Here is a 16,602-nt window from a genome sequence, read left to right as displayed (position 1 = left end):
CAGTGGTTTTCCTACTACCAAGCTGGGTGTCATTTTGCAGACGATGGAACCTTTCTGGAGAGAAAACACTCCTGATCCTGATACCGTGTTGGGAGACGGCGCAGCTTTTCCGACCCTTTCTTACCAAATCTGCACGAATTGTATTTTTAATGTTGATATTAAGAGGTTCGTGTATTTGGATCACTTGAAATACTGAAACAAAGTGACTCTGCAAACCTTTTGCGTTAACGCTTTCAAGTGTGGAAAATACATTTAAAAACTATATTGTGATGCACTGGGCTGCGCGGTCAGTCCAATATCTCACCCTCGAGGTGTGTTTGTGCACAAACGCGCTGCAGAGTTACAGAACAGAAACTGTGCAGACAGACGCTCCAGTACCAGGAATCTGCGCTGTTCTCGTGACCGTCTGCTGCGCTGTGCTGTGGTGTGGACGTCGTCCATTTGGTCGTGTCAGTCTCGCCTGGCGAATGCCGGCCTGATGACTGCTGTCTGCACTAGGAGGCCCAGAGACACAGAAAACAGCACAAAGAGGTAATTACTGTTTTCCAAAGACTGGAACGTTCAGAGAGTTGGCTGTGCGTGTTCTCAGCGTTGACGGCGGCACAGAATACGAAAAACGCGAGTTTACCACGTTATTACCGGACGAGCCATCCCGAAGGGCAGTGAGCGAACTGTCCGTCTGCAACACACCGGGGAGCTTGATTTTACTTACACTGATGTACCTATTTACAGTAATTTTTACACTGTCCGTTCAGGGTAAATACCTACTACAGTTAAAGGTGGGATTCAAACCTGTGACCTCTGGGTCCAAAGGCAGCAGCTGTAACCACTACAGTACCAGCCTGTAATCTGGCACTGAATTCCTTTCAGAAGGAAGTTTAAAAAGATCTGTAAGGCCAATAATTTTGCACCAGGAATGCAGAATGGCAACGATACGATCTCTTCTGGAAGCAAAGTAAGAGCTGACTGAAAGAGGGAGGCTGCGCCATCGATTCGCACCGTGGGCCGAGCGCTCGGAGCTCCTGACGGCCCCTGCAGCCGAGGCTGGAGCCCGAGAGGAAACGGTAGTATCCTGTATACACAACTTCTGTCTGTCAGGAAAAAATGTAGCCGGGAGGGAAGGAGGGAGGGAGGAGCAGCAGCTGCTAGCAGCGCCATCACAGCGCAATTATGAAAAAACACAGCAGGGCACAGGGTTGTGTCCCGTGACCAAAATGCACGAGAGTCGTCCTCGAGTCAGAGCTTCACCTCACAGGCACGTGTCTGTCGTGCTCGTAATCTCCACGCAGGCTCAACCGCTCCCTTCCACCTGGTCTCCGTTAAATCGTCCAAAGGCTTATTGTCAGTGGAAAATTTAATGGAGAATTAAAAAACACATTGTGTATGACGCACTTCATAGCACAAAAACACAAAGTACATCTTATGTCTGCTTTCACAAACAAACTCCTCCCTGATTGACCCTCTGCTTGAAAGACTTAAGAATACAGGCAAGACAAGTTGTTCATAGCCTGAGAAATAAGAGTTGACAGCACCTCTACATTGACGACTTGGCGTTGCTCAGTGGTGCCGCCCGCTGGCCGCGCCGCGTCACTGCACACAACTGGAAAAACTACGTTTCCAAAAGTGCTGCAGGATCCAGAGTTTCTCTCCAACTGGCATATTTTCATATGGAGAGAGAAATCGGCATAAAACTGGATTAAAACTACAGTGAGACAAAACTTCTACAACATACAAAATGAAGAAATCAAGACACCGGTAAAGTTTTGAGGAATTGAGTTTGATCTTTTAGAACACTTACATTTTAAATAAAACATTTACATAAACACGTTTTACAACATGACAGCAAATGTTTGGATACAATACAGCAATGGCAGCCTTCTCGACGTAGGCAAATAGTTCAAGTGTAAATGTATCTTTGGCAAACCCATAAGCTATTTATATATAAACGTTTGTGTGTGTGTGCTAGCTTGAAATTAATAAACTTATGCTTACTAAGTATATTAACAAGCTTATTAATTAATAATGAAATACTAATATTGACACGTTAGCTTACCTGTTGACCAAAGCTGCAAATATCTGTCACATTTAACAAGTATAATCAATAAGGGTAATAAAAACACTTCATACACTTTAAAACATGAAAAATAAATTACAGAACTGAACAGAGTAGAATACTTTTGGTCCATTTTTTCAACTTGGGTCATACTGCTTACATGAACTCACTCTTACACATACGTGAATACATATATGGTCAACAGCCCCACAAAATGACGCTCCTGTCACTGGATCCATGATACAAACCTACCTTGTTCCGATAACAGCAAATTAAAAGAGAACTTAACTGACAATGTCGATTAAAATGTTTTACAAACGACAACAAGATTTCAAGTTACTTCTCCAATTTCAATGACCCCTTCAGGTGGAGGTCAATGAACAAATTGTCGCATTACAGTAGCAGCAGTCGCATTGTGCAGTGCAGTGTTTTGCAGCGTCTTCCTCTCAAGTCTTTCCACAGTCCGACGGCTTCTTGTCACCTGGAGCAGAAGCTGCAGTGCACCCCACCCGTGAGATCCGAGATAACTCCGGCCTCTGCCAGACTCTTCAGAAGGAGATGTTCGCGGTTCACGTTGTGCATGGACTGCTTCAGCATCACACGCATGGGTAACGTGTCGTAATAGTGAAGCAAGGCGTTTTCATCAGTTAAATTGTACCCAAAGCCAGCGATGCTCACCTCGTCACACATGTAACTGGCCAGGGTGAGAGCCGAGAAACCCAGGGTGGGCACGTTCTACACGGAAAGCAGAGAAGCATCCACATTTATCTGATACTTTTCCCCAAATTGATTAAAAATGTTAAGCTAATTTCAACTTATAAACAGCAAGGTAATTCTTTTTTACTGGATCATTTCAGGGTAGGTGACTTGATCCAAAGCAGGAGAGGCAATTTGAACCTGCAACATCCAAGTCTAAAGGTGGTAGCTCTAACCACTACACCACTTGCTGCCTTAAGCAATTCACAAATTATCTGCAGAAACCTCATTTCTGTGACACATATTCATTCACCACCCTGTACAGAGTAAAACCACTTGAATTTTTATATTTCTTTTGGTAAAATATGGTAATCTTGTCATCTTTTTTTAAGTAAGGTGCATGCATTGGAATTAAAAACAAATAAGAGGTGACAGTGTGCACTTTTGTACAATGTTCACCGTTTCTCTAAAAGTGAAACTCCATCAGTATATCAGAAATCATTCTGCCTTCACTGTACTGTACTGCATATGTTTACTCTGCTCCTGCTGTAATGAAACAAACAGCAGAAGTGCTCACCTGGTCCCACCCCCACAGTCGGATTCGTGGGGCTGGCAGCTGCAGGAGGTCCAGGGCCGTTTCCCTGATGATCTCTGGGTTGAGGATGCGGAATTGTGATAGCTCAATTGGGATTCTACTCGGCACTTTCTGCCAGAAGAACAGCCAATCCCAAAAAGACTGCGGGATGGAAACTGTCATTAATCAATCAATCCACTCTTATTGATCAAATCAGCCTAATTAACTCCGTACTCTTTATTACTAACACTCCAAATTGTGCAAATAAATACAGATTTAGCATTTTATCAAGTGCTGGTACTGGAGCTTATCACACCCTGAGAGAGGCTGGGGAACAGGACTCGGACTCGTCTTTTAGCAACCATGAACGCTCACCTATATATACTAAAAGTCTTCCCTGTCTGCACCTCCCTCAGCATCAGCATGAAAACTTCAAGTTCACTCACAGAATCCATCTCACTCCAGAGAACCATCACAGGATTTCCTTGCATCTGAGCTGTGTTTTAAAAGCAAAGCCTCTCCAAGCACTTTGACACATTTATTCTGGGAATGCGATAAGATACAAGCTTACTGCGCCCATACAGGGATCATGCAACGATCCAAAAAACGCAGATTCCTCTTTTCTTGATGATGTTACGGTAGGTAGACCAAGTACTCTTACATATTTGGCAAAGAAATGCATTTTAATGTTGTGGTCGACACCAGAAGTTCTCCCTGTAAACATGTGGATGACTGAAGTGTTATGACCATAACTGTGATACACACACTTTCAGAACCGCTTATCCCATACGGAGTCGCAGGGAACCAGAGCCTACCCGGCAACACGGGGCGTAAGGCCGGAGGGGGAGGGGACACACCCAGGACGGGATGCCAGTCCGTCACAAGGCACCCCAAGTGGGACTCGAACCCCACACCCACTGGAGAGCAGGACCCTGGTCCAACCCACTGCGCCACCGCGCCACCACGCCCCCCTAACTGTGATACATTGCAACCTTTTGACTGTGAGTCCTCGCTCTATGTATGTGGACACATTTGCCTTTTCTCGCGCTACTCTCTCTACTGTGAATCCGTGCTGTTCATAAAAGCAATAAACATAATACGGGCTAGTTCTACGGCTATGCCAAAGTGGGTGGAATTACCCTTTTTAAATGATTTTAAATGAACAAAAAGACAGGAATCTATCCAATCCAACCTTTTCTTTAAATTTTGTTTTTTTCTTCAGAAAGTAATATAGTTTGTACACACACACACACACACATTTTCAGAACCGCTTGTCCCATACGGGGTCACGGGGAACCGGAGCCTAACCCGGCAACTCAGGGCGTAAGGCTGGAGAGGGAGGGGACACACCCAGGACGGGACGCCAGTCCGTCGCAAGGCACCCCAAGCGGGACTCGAACCCCAGACCCACCGGAGAGCAGGACTGTGGTCCAACCCACTGTTTCATTCTCCTTTTCTAAAACATCAACACACTGCCGACTAGATTAGAAGTTAGCACAACGGTTTAGAAAGACTCACCACGGTATCACAACGTTTAAAAACAGTTACATTCTTTTTAAAATTAAAGGTACATTTAAAATTAAAGGTTAAAATTGTTTTTTCAAAGATTATATAATTTTAATTTCTTTAACTTGGGCTCTGTGATGTTTTGTTTAGTAAGCTCTTTTAAATGTGCTCTTTGTAAACAACACACAAAAAAGACCCAGCTGTATAAATAGGTAAATCAGTGTAAGTAGCTTAACATTGTGAATCGCTTTGGAGAAAAGTGTCACATAAATAAATGTAAATACACAGTAAAATGAGCAGGGAAAACCATTTAGCAAAATATAAGTGCTACGTTATTCAATTACTGTTAAAGTGAAAGTGAACTCATGGTCACTCAGTAGGAAAAGTGGGTAAAACTGACAACTATTTGCCTTTCAGGTTTTACAACAAAAAAAAAAACAGAAAAATCTACACTCACTTTCTCAAAAAAAAAAAAAAAAAGGCTTTCACTTGTTTAGAATCCTAAAATACAAGGTAAACAAAACCAAACTGAACAACAGAAGACTGCAGGGAAAAAAAAAAACTGGTTTTAACCAGTTTAATGGGTTATTAAGAACGCCCATATTTCTTGCTTCTGACAGAGTAGCAGACAGTGATTCTTTAACAAAAACACTAGTTTTGTTCAAATTCAAGGCGTCCAAAGTGAATAGCCAAGAAGTTCCCAAATACATATGTATTTTTCAGAATTTTACAAACCTTTCATCTAAGTTTCAATGACTCATATCTAATGCTTTGCACATTTTTCAGCAGTGAGGACTTCTGAAGTTATCGATAAGACATTTAGCTGATACTTTTCTCTAAAGTGACTTACAACGATAAGCTACTTACAATAATTTACCTATTTATCCAGCAAGAGAATTTCTACAGTAATTGTTCATGGTAAGTACACTGCTCAAGGGAACTGCAGTAGGACTTTGTCCAACAGTGCTGTCCAAGTATTTCAAAACAAAATGTGTGTGTTTCTTAAGGAGTTTCAAACAAAAAATGAAGAAAAAAATCACATAGGTTTCGGACACTGTAGAGACCAGACTGTCCGCTGGAGCACGGAACCTGGTGAGTGACATGCCTGTGAACCCAAACTGGACAGTACAAAAAACCTCAGTGGCAGAGATCAGAGCAATTTTGTTTACGTAACAATAGGTGACAGCTTTCATAACACCAGCTGTGAAACTGGCCATCAGAAAGCTATTATACTAAAAATGACGCATGGAGAAATGCAGAACATGTGCGGTCAGTCAAGCCTTCCCCACGGCGGACACTAGCGCATTACCTACTGGGCCAGAGCGTCATGTCATGTGGAAGTGTGTCCTCAGCAGGGACTGGAACGCTTGTCAGGGTTAAAGGAAAAACGGCCTCACGAATGACACCATCACATCCTTGATGAACTCCAGTGTTTACCTGATACTTTTTCAGTGGGATAGTGATCTCGCGCACAAAGCCAAGAGGACAACTGCAAGTCTTTAACCGCTGCACTACCTGCTAACCCTACATTCAGTCAACATAATCATTTGACATTCAACAAACAGTAATGAAACTGATGCCAATACAGTTCTCAATGTGCTCCGAATCCCTGTCACTGAATGATCTACCTCAACATGTGAAACTTACCACTTGTTTCCTGGTGATCATCGCTCTGAGCCAATTGAAATCTACCGATTTGTAGACTACAGCCACAAATAGAAGCCTTGGGTCTTGGTCTTCCCAGGCTGTGGGACTGCCTTCAGGGTAGCTCATCCTGATGGAGGTTCGGGTGCCTACATCTTTGCTGAAACCTTGTACAGGACCGCTGTTCAGCCTGGGACACAGGAACATGGTTTTTACCTCAAGTTTAGAACGGAAAGTAAAGTCAATTTTCAACAAACGTGCTATCCCAAAGTAAGGGGGTGCAGTGGGTTGGACCACAGTCCTGCTCTCCGGTGGGTCTGGGGTTCGAGTCCCGCTTGGGGTGCCTTGCGATGGACTGGCGTCCCGTCCTGGGTGTGTCCCCTCCCCCTCCGGCCTTACGCCCTGTGTTACCGGGTAGGCTTCGGTTCCCCGCGACCCCGTATGGGACAAGCGGTTCTGAAAATGTGTGTGTGTGTGTGTGTGTGTGTGCACTATCCCAAAGTGTGTTACAGTATGCGTTCAACAGAAAACCTAAAAAAATAGGATGGAAGCATACATGGTGCAGTGGAAAAGTATTTGCTCCGTCGTAAGTCTTTGTTTTTTCAGCTTGTTGGCATCAAATTTTATGAGACCTTAATGTCATTTATTTTAGAGTTTAGCGTGAAAAAGAAAAGGTTTTTACGTCTGCTCCTCTGTGTGGAAGACAATGAAATGTACAACTGGAGGTGTGATAATTTAACTTCCCCTTTTCAGTCAACAATTGGTTTCACCCCCCTTATCTGCAATGACCGCTGTCCCAGAGCTCACGTTTCTGTGGAGGAAACAATTACTGAGCAATTCCGGCTGTAACCTCTGAGCCCACAGGTAGCAGCTCTGACCACTACGATACCTGCTGCCCCAGGTATTAGTGAAGAGGGTCACAGTCAAACCGACAGAGTTCTATTGCACTGTAGTTCTAACTAAAAAATACATTAACAGAAAAACCTTAGGTTTTCAAAAAGTAAACAACGGTCAGTACACTGACAGATAAAGCTTTGTAGGGTGATGCAATATTGAAAGGGACTCTGCACTTCGACTTGCCATCACTACAGCATCAGTGAGTGTATTCGAATAGTGCATTTGTTCAATGTCCAATTAGGATGCTCACCTTATAATAATATCAAACTGATCGATGAGTGACCCCAGCCGAAGGCCACGCAGTATTCCTCCGTTGCCAACGACCACACAGCGCTGGCATGCATTTCCAGAACTTTCTTGGCCAGTAGACTTGGGAAGCAGGCTTAAGATCTCGTGCAGTTTGTCCTTCATGTTGTAGAAGCCAAAAGGCGGCGGGTACTTAAACATGGGGCCTGTTGGTGAAGCCTCCCTCAAGAAGTAGTCCTTCACCTGACCAGGCCATTTGAACTTTGATTTCATTTCACTCCTGGTGAAAGCAGGTCTGCACTTTTTGTCCAATATGGCTTTTACATGGGAATGTACAAGCTGAAGGGAAAAATAAAGAAACAGGTTTTTAATTCTCATATACAGACTTAGCAGGATTTTTAATGACATGTTATAAAAACACGACTGCAAAGAGACACAAATTTACCAAAACTGAAACCTTGTTTGTGGGGGTTCCCACCAAAGACATGTTTCAGGCAAAATTATGACTTCGAATGACACTGTTGGCTGTGCATGTGTTTGTGTGTGTGCGCGCACATGTTTTTGTTTGTAAGCAGTTCCATTTTCTTCACTTTTTTCACTTGCCATGGCCATGATGGACTGAATAATCAGAAAAAAATGGCATAACTGACAAGACAGCAAGCAGAGAGGTGTTGACCAAACAGGTGAAAAAACTAACTGCGCAGATGATGGCCTGACCTGCTGCTGTGCGTGTGCCTCACCCATGAGCATAAAGGAGCCTTTGAAGGATTAAACGTGCTTTTGACATGGAGTTGCTACTGTCCCTAGTGCTTTTTGCAATTGCAAATTTTTTTTTTTTTAAATGTAAATTGAAAAGTGATGTTAAACATTCTTCTTAAAGACAAATTTTCTTAAGACAGACATTCATATCACAAGGGTGACTGTTTATACAAACATTAAATTACATTTTGACACAGACTTCGGTTAAGGATCAGTAGGAAACTCCGTGTTTGCCTTACCTGTCTATGATTTTCATCCACGACCTCTTGATATGACTTTTTACTTGTCTTGCGCCCAAAAGGAATAATAAGTCCCAGTAAAATCAGTGCTAGAACTATCAGTGGCACCATACTGCTTCTGTAAGAACACACACAGTTAAACCTAAGTTAACCTTCACGCTCTATTGATGGGATACTGAAAGACTGCTGATTAAAACTGCCACAAAGTTGTTAAAAAATGCACTAAGACATGAAATGAGAAGATTCTTATATCACAGACCCTGGATATGCTCCTCAATACCTACAACGGCTGACCACCCCCTATACCCCAGCAAAAACAAGGTGCTCCATCCACTAACAAGGGTCCCAGATCCAGAATGTGTAGGTTCTCAGTTCTCGCTCCAGTGTGGAGGAATGATGTTCCTGTGTACCTCAGAGCACCTGAATCCTTTTTAACATTCAAGAAGGGTCTCTATCTCATCTCTGTCAGACTCAAGAGAGCTTTTATTTTCGAGGAGTAATTTTCTCCCATCTATTTATTTCAGTATTTTATTTAAAGAGAGAAGCTCAAAAGTGAGTGAATATATTACATAACTGTGTACACAAGTAAAATAGTTTGCCCAACGAAGAAAACATGCCGTGCATCATTATCATTAGTATATCCTGTTAAGAAGTTACTTCAGCAGTTAAAATTTTTCATGTTGGTGTAAAATTATAACCATATAAGGTATAACTGGTGCAAACCTGCGTTGGGTTCTACATTTTGTCGTCAGCTTCTTAATGGTCACAAACATCCTGCTCATCCTCTACGCCGAGGCTCCAGTTTCTCTGCTCCTTGATGCTCTACTGACGCTCCTATGAGGAGACAATTTACAAAGCAGCCGGAACAGGATATCAGCTGGAGTAATATTTTAAAAATGTCAGGGCAGCAATTTCATACATTTAATACAGCAAGGTGACATCCCGTCGGGATACTGAAACTCCGTGTGGCCTTCCCGCAACTGCCATCAAACCTCTGCAACCAATACAGAACGCTGCACGAGTTGTGTTTGACTTGCCAAAGTTACTTCAGCAGTTAAAATTTTTTATGTTGGTGTAAAATTATAACCATATAAGGTATAACTGGTGCAAACATGCGTTGGGTTCTACGTTTTGTTTTCAGCTTCTTAATGGTCGCAAACATCCTGCTCATCCTCTACGCCGAGGCTCCAGTTTCTCCCCTACTCATTTCTCTGTACTGGCTTCCTATAGCTGCCAGGATCAAATTCAAGACTCTGGTTATTGTCTACAAATACATCAATAAAACTACTCCCAGCTATTTACAAGACTTGATCAACCGCTACACCCCAACCAAGACCGCTTCGCTCGTCTACTTCTGCTCGCTTGATGGTCCCGCACGAAAGGTAAAGCACGGAGGTTCTCAGTTCTGGCTCTGTCGTGGGCGAATGACCTCCCCCTCTCACTCAGAACTGCTGAAACTCTGCTTACATTCAAGAAGGGTCTGAAAACTCACCTTTTTTCAGACTTACTTCGCCCATGATCTCTCAAGCTCATTTATGGTGTAAATGTTCATGCATCATAACTTTATGATCATGACCAGATAAGCCTTTACACAGCCGCTACTCCTGCATGATATGTAAATGTTTGTGTACCTTTTTTCAAAAATAAAAAATAAAAAATTGTAGCAAGGTGATCAGGAATTTGTCTATCCTGAGTTTTATGCATCTACTTGTGTGAAGAACATTGGTGCATAAAGTGGAAAGAAAAATTAGGTTTACTTAATCAGATAACTGCAACTATGCCTCTTCCTCCTAATGTAACGCACAAATTGCATTTTCTCTGAGATGTCTGAGATGTACGTCGCTTTGGAGAAAAGCATCTTCTAAATGAATAAATGTAAACATAAGGTGCAATATAAAACAAATGGATCTTACTGTCAAACACTGCAGTGCAATAAGAGAAGACCATTTGTGTGAGATGTGTGTATGAAAGACAGAAATAACTAATGCGGACAGAAATAAGTAATGCGGTTTGGCAAACGGGAACAAGAACTTTCAATTTTTGCAAATGGTGCAACTACGACCCCCAGTGCACTAACTACACTTCCTGTGATGTTTCTTTCTGAGGGCCTATTTAGACTTGTGTGTTTATGTGTGTGTACATATGAGAGACAAACACAGCCTCCATTTCTTTTTCCGAGATGTGAACAGATGATCGGACCGTGAGATGATTGTGAACGCCAGTTCAATCTCAGCATGAATAAAGGAACAGTCAGCATTTCCAGCATTTCTGTACGCAGTTTCCAGCATTCACCAGCAGTCAAGGCGCAGTAAGATGTATTCACATTTCCACCATAACCTACTTCATGTATTACTAAAGCGGTTAAGAGGGACTGGTACACCACACAAAACACACACAAGTAAAAGTACTCGTGCAAAAAACGTATTTAAGTAAAACTGAAAAAACATCAAGGGAAAAATTACTCAAGTTACTCTCATTCAAGTTATGCTGTACTGTATATATGCATACTGTAGACACTATACCGATCTGGGGTCATGAGTTTTTGGCGAAAGGTCTCAGTTTACTACTTAGTCTACATCCCCATCATCACCTATGGTCATGAGCTTTGGGTGACGACCGAAAGAACAAGATTGTGGATACAGGTGACCGAGAACAGTTTCTCCGCAGGTTCGCTGGGCTCACTCTCCATGTCAGGGTGGGGAGCTCAGTGATCCAGAAGAGCTTCGGAGTGGAATCTGTTCCTCGAGGTCGAGAGGAGTTAACTGAGTTGGTAAGGGCATGTCCTAAGAATGGCCCCCAGTTCGCTCCTGCTGCAGTTATACTGTACATGGGGACCCCCTAGGAGGAGCCAGAGACTATGGCTGGAAAACAAAGGTTTGGGGCTGCTTCTCAGCGTCATACCAGCACAACTCAACCCAGGAAAGAACTTTCTCTCCTTTAAAACTGTTTCCAAGTTCAAATGAGAAAACCATTTTATTTTTTACATAATTTCCCTGACATTTCAAGAAGTACTTTTATGTGTATCCAACATGAGGCAGAAAACTAGTGTTTATTTCTTCAGTTTTTCAAAACAGCCATTAGCACTGGAGTCAACAATCTTGTGTACGTGCCGTTTTTTTATTTTCATAGTGATATGGCGGATAAGTGCGAGTGGTTCATATGGGCGTAGGCTCAAATTTAGCTGAGGGTGTGCAGAAGCTTACATGGTGTCTTCGTGTTTGCAACCCAAACACACGTGCAAAGGCAACAATAACCCACGTCCACACCCTCTTACTGGAAAAACCATGCAAGATTTTGCTATGGCTCAAATTTTACCTGGCAGTACTTATCCTATTGTGTCTGCTGTTAACGAATAAAATTGCTGTTCAACTGCATTTTTTCTAACGAAAAATTGTACGTCACTGGTAAAAGTTCCTATTTTAACCAGTGAAACTCAGACATTTTCAGACAGTACACTGTGACAGCATATTGTATGGGAAGGATATGCAAACAGGTTAATTAGACAAATAAAGCTTCAGCTGTAATGTGTCCCCAGAAACACTTTGCTAGTATTTAGAGCAGGATGGTCAACCATGGCTTGGGTGTGCTACAGGACTCCCCCACCATACTCAAATGAACTTGAGATCTACTTATATAGAAAATCATTTACTTTTCAATCAGCAACAACTTGTGTCTGTTGTGGAAATAAAAAAATAAAAAAAAAAACTACCTTTTCTTTTACGCTTTGCAGACAAGGACAAGATCTGGGAACCTCTAATGAAGGACAGGCTTTTCCAAATTCCTTTACATATAGATGTGCCATTTGCTTCTTCGTCACCTATTGAGATTAGGACCAGAAATATCTCGCTCAAAGAAGAAATCTTGAAAAACCAGACTTGAACCAGTCTGGTAGCATATGGCAACCAGAGACATCGCAAAGAAATATTCTCCAAAAAAGAAACTGAGGTTTCAATACACCAATCATTTGAACAATGTAGAAAGCCTAGTGAAAACAAACAAACAAAAAAAAACATCTTAGCTCAGACCTATCCAAACAGGCTATTGATAACTGCTCTTTCTTAGAAGGCACAGAAGGAAATCAGTACTGTGATGCGTATGTAGTTACCTAACACAGGCACATACACCTGGCACAGTCAATAATATCTAAAATTGGCTGCTGTGGTTTCATGAAATGATACATTAGACAATGTTATGTTAAATGTTAGACACAGGCAGTCCCCGGTTTACAAACGTCTGGCTTACGCACAGCCCATAGTTACGAACCACCCCCCGTAAAGCCTATTATATTAAAAAAAATTGAGTTACATACAATGGCTTGTAACAACGGCGCTACTTTGCAACGTGCATCAAAACATTGCGGGTCTACAGCGGTTCGTCGGCTCGTGGGGGGTGCGTGAGCTCGAGGTAGAACAGACTTCCTTCTTTTCGGTCGAACCCTGTTGCTGTTAACAGTTCTCATGTGTACTGTATTTGGCTTTATTTTTTATTTTTTTTTGTTTTTTTTTACCCTCGTAACCATATCACCAAAGTGTAAATGTAATGCAAGTGATGGTGATTCATCAAAGAAAACAGAAACTAAAATGGAAATAATAAAGCAATCGGAAAAAGGTGAAACACCAACGAACGCTGGAAAAGCGTTAGGCTACAGTCCGTCAACGATCAAGACAATTTTAAAGCACAAAGCCAAAATAATGGAGCACGTAAAAGGCTCTGTTCCCATGTCTCTCGAGCTCTCTACTGTAATAACATTTATCATCTCTTTCTATTGTCATTATATTTGTTATTATTGTAATCATTATTACTGTATTATTACGTTAAAGATGTTTTAGTGCATCTGGAAGTGTTTCTTTAATTTGTTATGCATAGAAAGGTACACTATACACTAAGATCAATATTTGACTGACGTTAGATACAAACCGTACTGAACTATTCCAACTTGCGTACAAATCCGACTTAAAGACAGACTTAAGAACGAAACTCGTTCGTAATACGGGGACTGCCTGTAATGTCATTCTATCCCAACAAAATATTACATGACCTGTATCTCCTCAGACATTTACTCCTGTGACGGACTTAACTGTGACATTGCCCAGTACACTCCAATTCAACATGTTCTACGGGACAGACTGGAATATTGCTTATAACGAAACTACTGTCAGAAAAATGTACCGTGGCAACTCATCTTACAACAAAATTGGGATCGGTCTGTAGCTCAACATTTTCGTAAATCCAGCCACAAGGTCATAATTAATAAAAGCTTAATACAATGTACCTATATTTACAGGATGGATTCTGCAAAAACGCAAGTACAAGCTTTAATATATAAAAAGTTAGCTGCAAAATTTTATTTATTCTATTTTCATCAGCTGCTTTTCTGATACAAATTCACTGTGTTCCAGAGCTAAACACAGAATCAGGATGTGAGGGAGGGAACAATCTGGGCAGGACACTGTATTATTATGCGTCCGTTGGTTTCTTAACAAACAAAAGGGACACATAAGTCTTTCTGCAAATTCCACCCTCCGCAGTAGCAGCCCTGAGCAAGAAACCCACTCTGAACTGCCCCACTAAAATTACCCTGCTATGTAAAGGAGTAAATAATTATAATTATCATAACAAAGTAATTTGCTTTGGAGAAAAGCACCATACAAATTAATAAACGGAAGTGTCCCATACACAACTCAGGGGTATTCATTCATTAAGGAACTTGGTCTTGTATACCACTGTCTTGCAGATGACACGCAACTCTATGTCTGTCAAAGCAAGCAGAAAGACAATCAATCTTGTCAAAATATTTGTTTTGCTGAACACCGCGCTATACAAATCTGCAGATGCTTTTTATTCATTTTTGCTACTACGCTACAAAATGGTTGTTTACAGCCCACGTCCTGTGTATTTATTATCGTTCCATGTATCTACCGCTCTGTATATTTATTGTCCTGCACTCATCTCACAGTGTCGTGTATTTGCATTTTATGTGGTCTTGCACACTGTTCTGTGCTCCACCGTGGTCCTGGAGAAACAACATTTAGTTAAACTGTATATAAGATTGCTGACAAAAGACAATAACATACAATAACAACACCTCAGTATAAAAATTGCACCAGCACATTCCGCTGTCTCCCCCCCCACCTTGTTCACAGGATGATGGCTACTTTATTTTTTCCAAAAACACTCGTAAGTCTACAAAAATGTGGAACCATGATCTCCTGATCATTTTCTTCATGTGTAAACGTTTATGTTTAATAATTGTGTGTTTAGAATGGTACAATGGATAAACCTTAATGCGGCTACTCAAGTGACGTATACCGGTTCATATGGTGGAATGTGACAAATTAACTATGTTAGAATCACGCGTTTCCATCCAAGTCTCCGATTCCGTAGATGTAATGAAATTATTCAATTTTTCTCTGAGATGTACGTCGCTTTTGAGAAATGTCTGCTAAATGCATAAACATAAACGTAAATGAATGCGCTTTTAAACAAACCTCTTGTTACATTTTGCCCCAGAAGTTCTACTCCATCACCTCTTTCCAGAAATGAAGGATTTTTTTTAAACTCCCTTTGGAAAATGTGCTATAAAGTGCTCTGTATGAATTTTCTTTAGAAAGAAAAGAAAAAAAAAAGCTGGTCTGGACAAAACATAAATATATAAATGCAATATACATTCTTCTCAGCACATCAGTCAGTTTTAATGGGTCGTTCAGCCCTAGACCATACTGTTAGATATTCCAAAACTTATAAAGGTTTTACATGTGTCTATTTTCAATAAACAGCAAATACTATTGTAAGTTATCTTCTCATTTTTAATAACCGCTTGTCCTCATCAGGGTTGTGGTGATCCAGAGCCTATCACGAAAGAATTTGGTGCAAGGATGACAGGATTTGTACAGCCTGGATGGGACATCAGTCCATTGCAGGGTAGCGCCCCACACACACACACACACACACACAGTCACTCATCCATTTACACATTAAGGGCAATTCAACATCAGTTCACCTGAGGTGCACATCTTTGACCTGTGGGAGGAAACCAGAGCACCTGGATGAAACACAAGCAGACAAGGAGAGAACATGCAAACCACACAGACTGAGCTGGGTTCGAACCCACGTTCTCTCGCACCATCCAGGCCGCTAAGTGCGTAAAGGGGAACCTGCAGTGTGGTACAGTACGGTACAGTAGAAACACAGGCGTAAAGGGGGCAGCAGGTGGCGTAGTGGTTTCCAGCTGCTGCCTTTGTTTGCACTGGAAGGACCTGGGTTCAAATCCCACCTTATTCCGTAAACTGAGGTCATTACCCTGTTCAATACCTCAAGTACTGAAGAGTACAGTGTGTAAATCAGTGTAAGTAGCCTGGCATTAAGCCATTTTGTCGGATAAAACAACAATGTAAACTTGTACCACACTGTTCACTGTAACCCTGCGGCTCCAGCAGCAGCAGCGTCCGTCTCCGAGACGAGCTCTTTCTGCCAAATAAATAATACTGGTTGGTTTCTCTACCATCACGTCACGACACGAGGTGCGTGCGAAGCGGACAGCGGAAGCGCCGCGGCTCAATTCAATTTGTCACGAAGAGACGACGAGTCCCTACACATCACGTGCACCGGCGGCCCGGCCTGTAAGGTGCTGGGTTCGAGCCCCAACCGCGCCGCTACACTCTTTTTCTCAGTACGAAACGACTTACAGCGCTGCTACTAATACATGATACCGTTACTCGCCGAAGCTACAACACAACAACACGTCGTTTCGTGATCACATCATCGGATGAGCCGGCTCACCTACCTTGCAGCCACCAAGATATTATACCATCTTCCAAATACACTTCGTACGCATTCTAGACTTCAAAAATATGGCATCTTTCACTTCACACCATGTTCCAAAATGGGGAAAAAAAAAAAAAAAAACAATAAAAAAGCGTTCCCTGTGGTACCGCAGCAGCCCGCGGCTGCCTTCCATAGCGTTGTGTACTAGCCAGTGGCTTGACTGA

The 16,602-nt window shown here is 42.1% G+C and overlaps 1 protein-coding gene across 1 annotated transcript; it reads right to left on the bottom strand.

Annotated features, from left to right (window-relative positions):
• Positions 1–1,363: 1,363 nt before the first annotated feature.
• On the bottom strand, positions 1,364–16,574 carry st3gal5 (ST3 beta-galactoside alpha-2,3-sialyltransferase 5). Its single transcript, XM_018729052.2, has 7 exons — positions 16,398–16,574; positions 9,338–9,448; positions 8,615–8,732; positions 7,621–7,955; positions 6,477–6,663; positions 3,327–3,485; positions 1,364–2,788 (listed from the first exon to the last, which is right to left on the bottom strand). The coding sequence occupies exons 2-7, from the start codon at positions 9,394–9,396 to the stop codon at positions 2,531–2,533; spliced, it is 1,116 nt and encodes a 371-aa protein (XP_018584568.2). The 5' UTR covers positions 9,397–9,448; positions 16,398–16,574; the 3' UTR covers positions 1,364–2,530.
• Between the last annotated feature and the right edge of the window lie 28 nt (positions 16,575–16,602).

This window comes from Scleropages formosus, chromosome 1 (genome assembly GCF_900964775.1).
Source record: "Scleropages formosus chromosome 1, fSclFor1.1, whole genome shotgun sequence".
In the NCBI taxonomy this organism is placed as follows: Eukaryota; Metazoa; Chordata; class Actinopteri; order Osteoglossiformes; family Osteoglossidae; genus Scleropages; species Scleropages formosus.
Note: the sequence above shows the minus strand (reverse complement) of the source record. Positions and strands in the feature narration are given on the sequence as shown.

Coding starts and splice junctions, on each gene's coding strand:
- st3gal5 (XM_018729052.2), bottom strand. CDS start 9,396: ATGAGCAGGATGTTTGTGACCATTAAGAAGCTGACGACAAAATGTAGA. Junction 7,956..8,614: donor TGGATGAAAATCATAGACAG/GTAAGGCAAACA, acceptor TTTTCCCTTCAG/CTTGTACATTCCCATGTAAA. Junction 2,789..3,326: donor GACTGTGGGGGTGGGACCAG/GTGAGCACTTCT, acceptor CTTTCCGTGTAG/AACGTGCCCACCCTGGGTTT.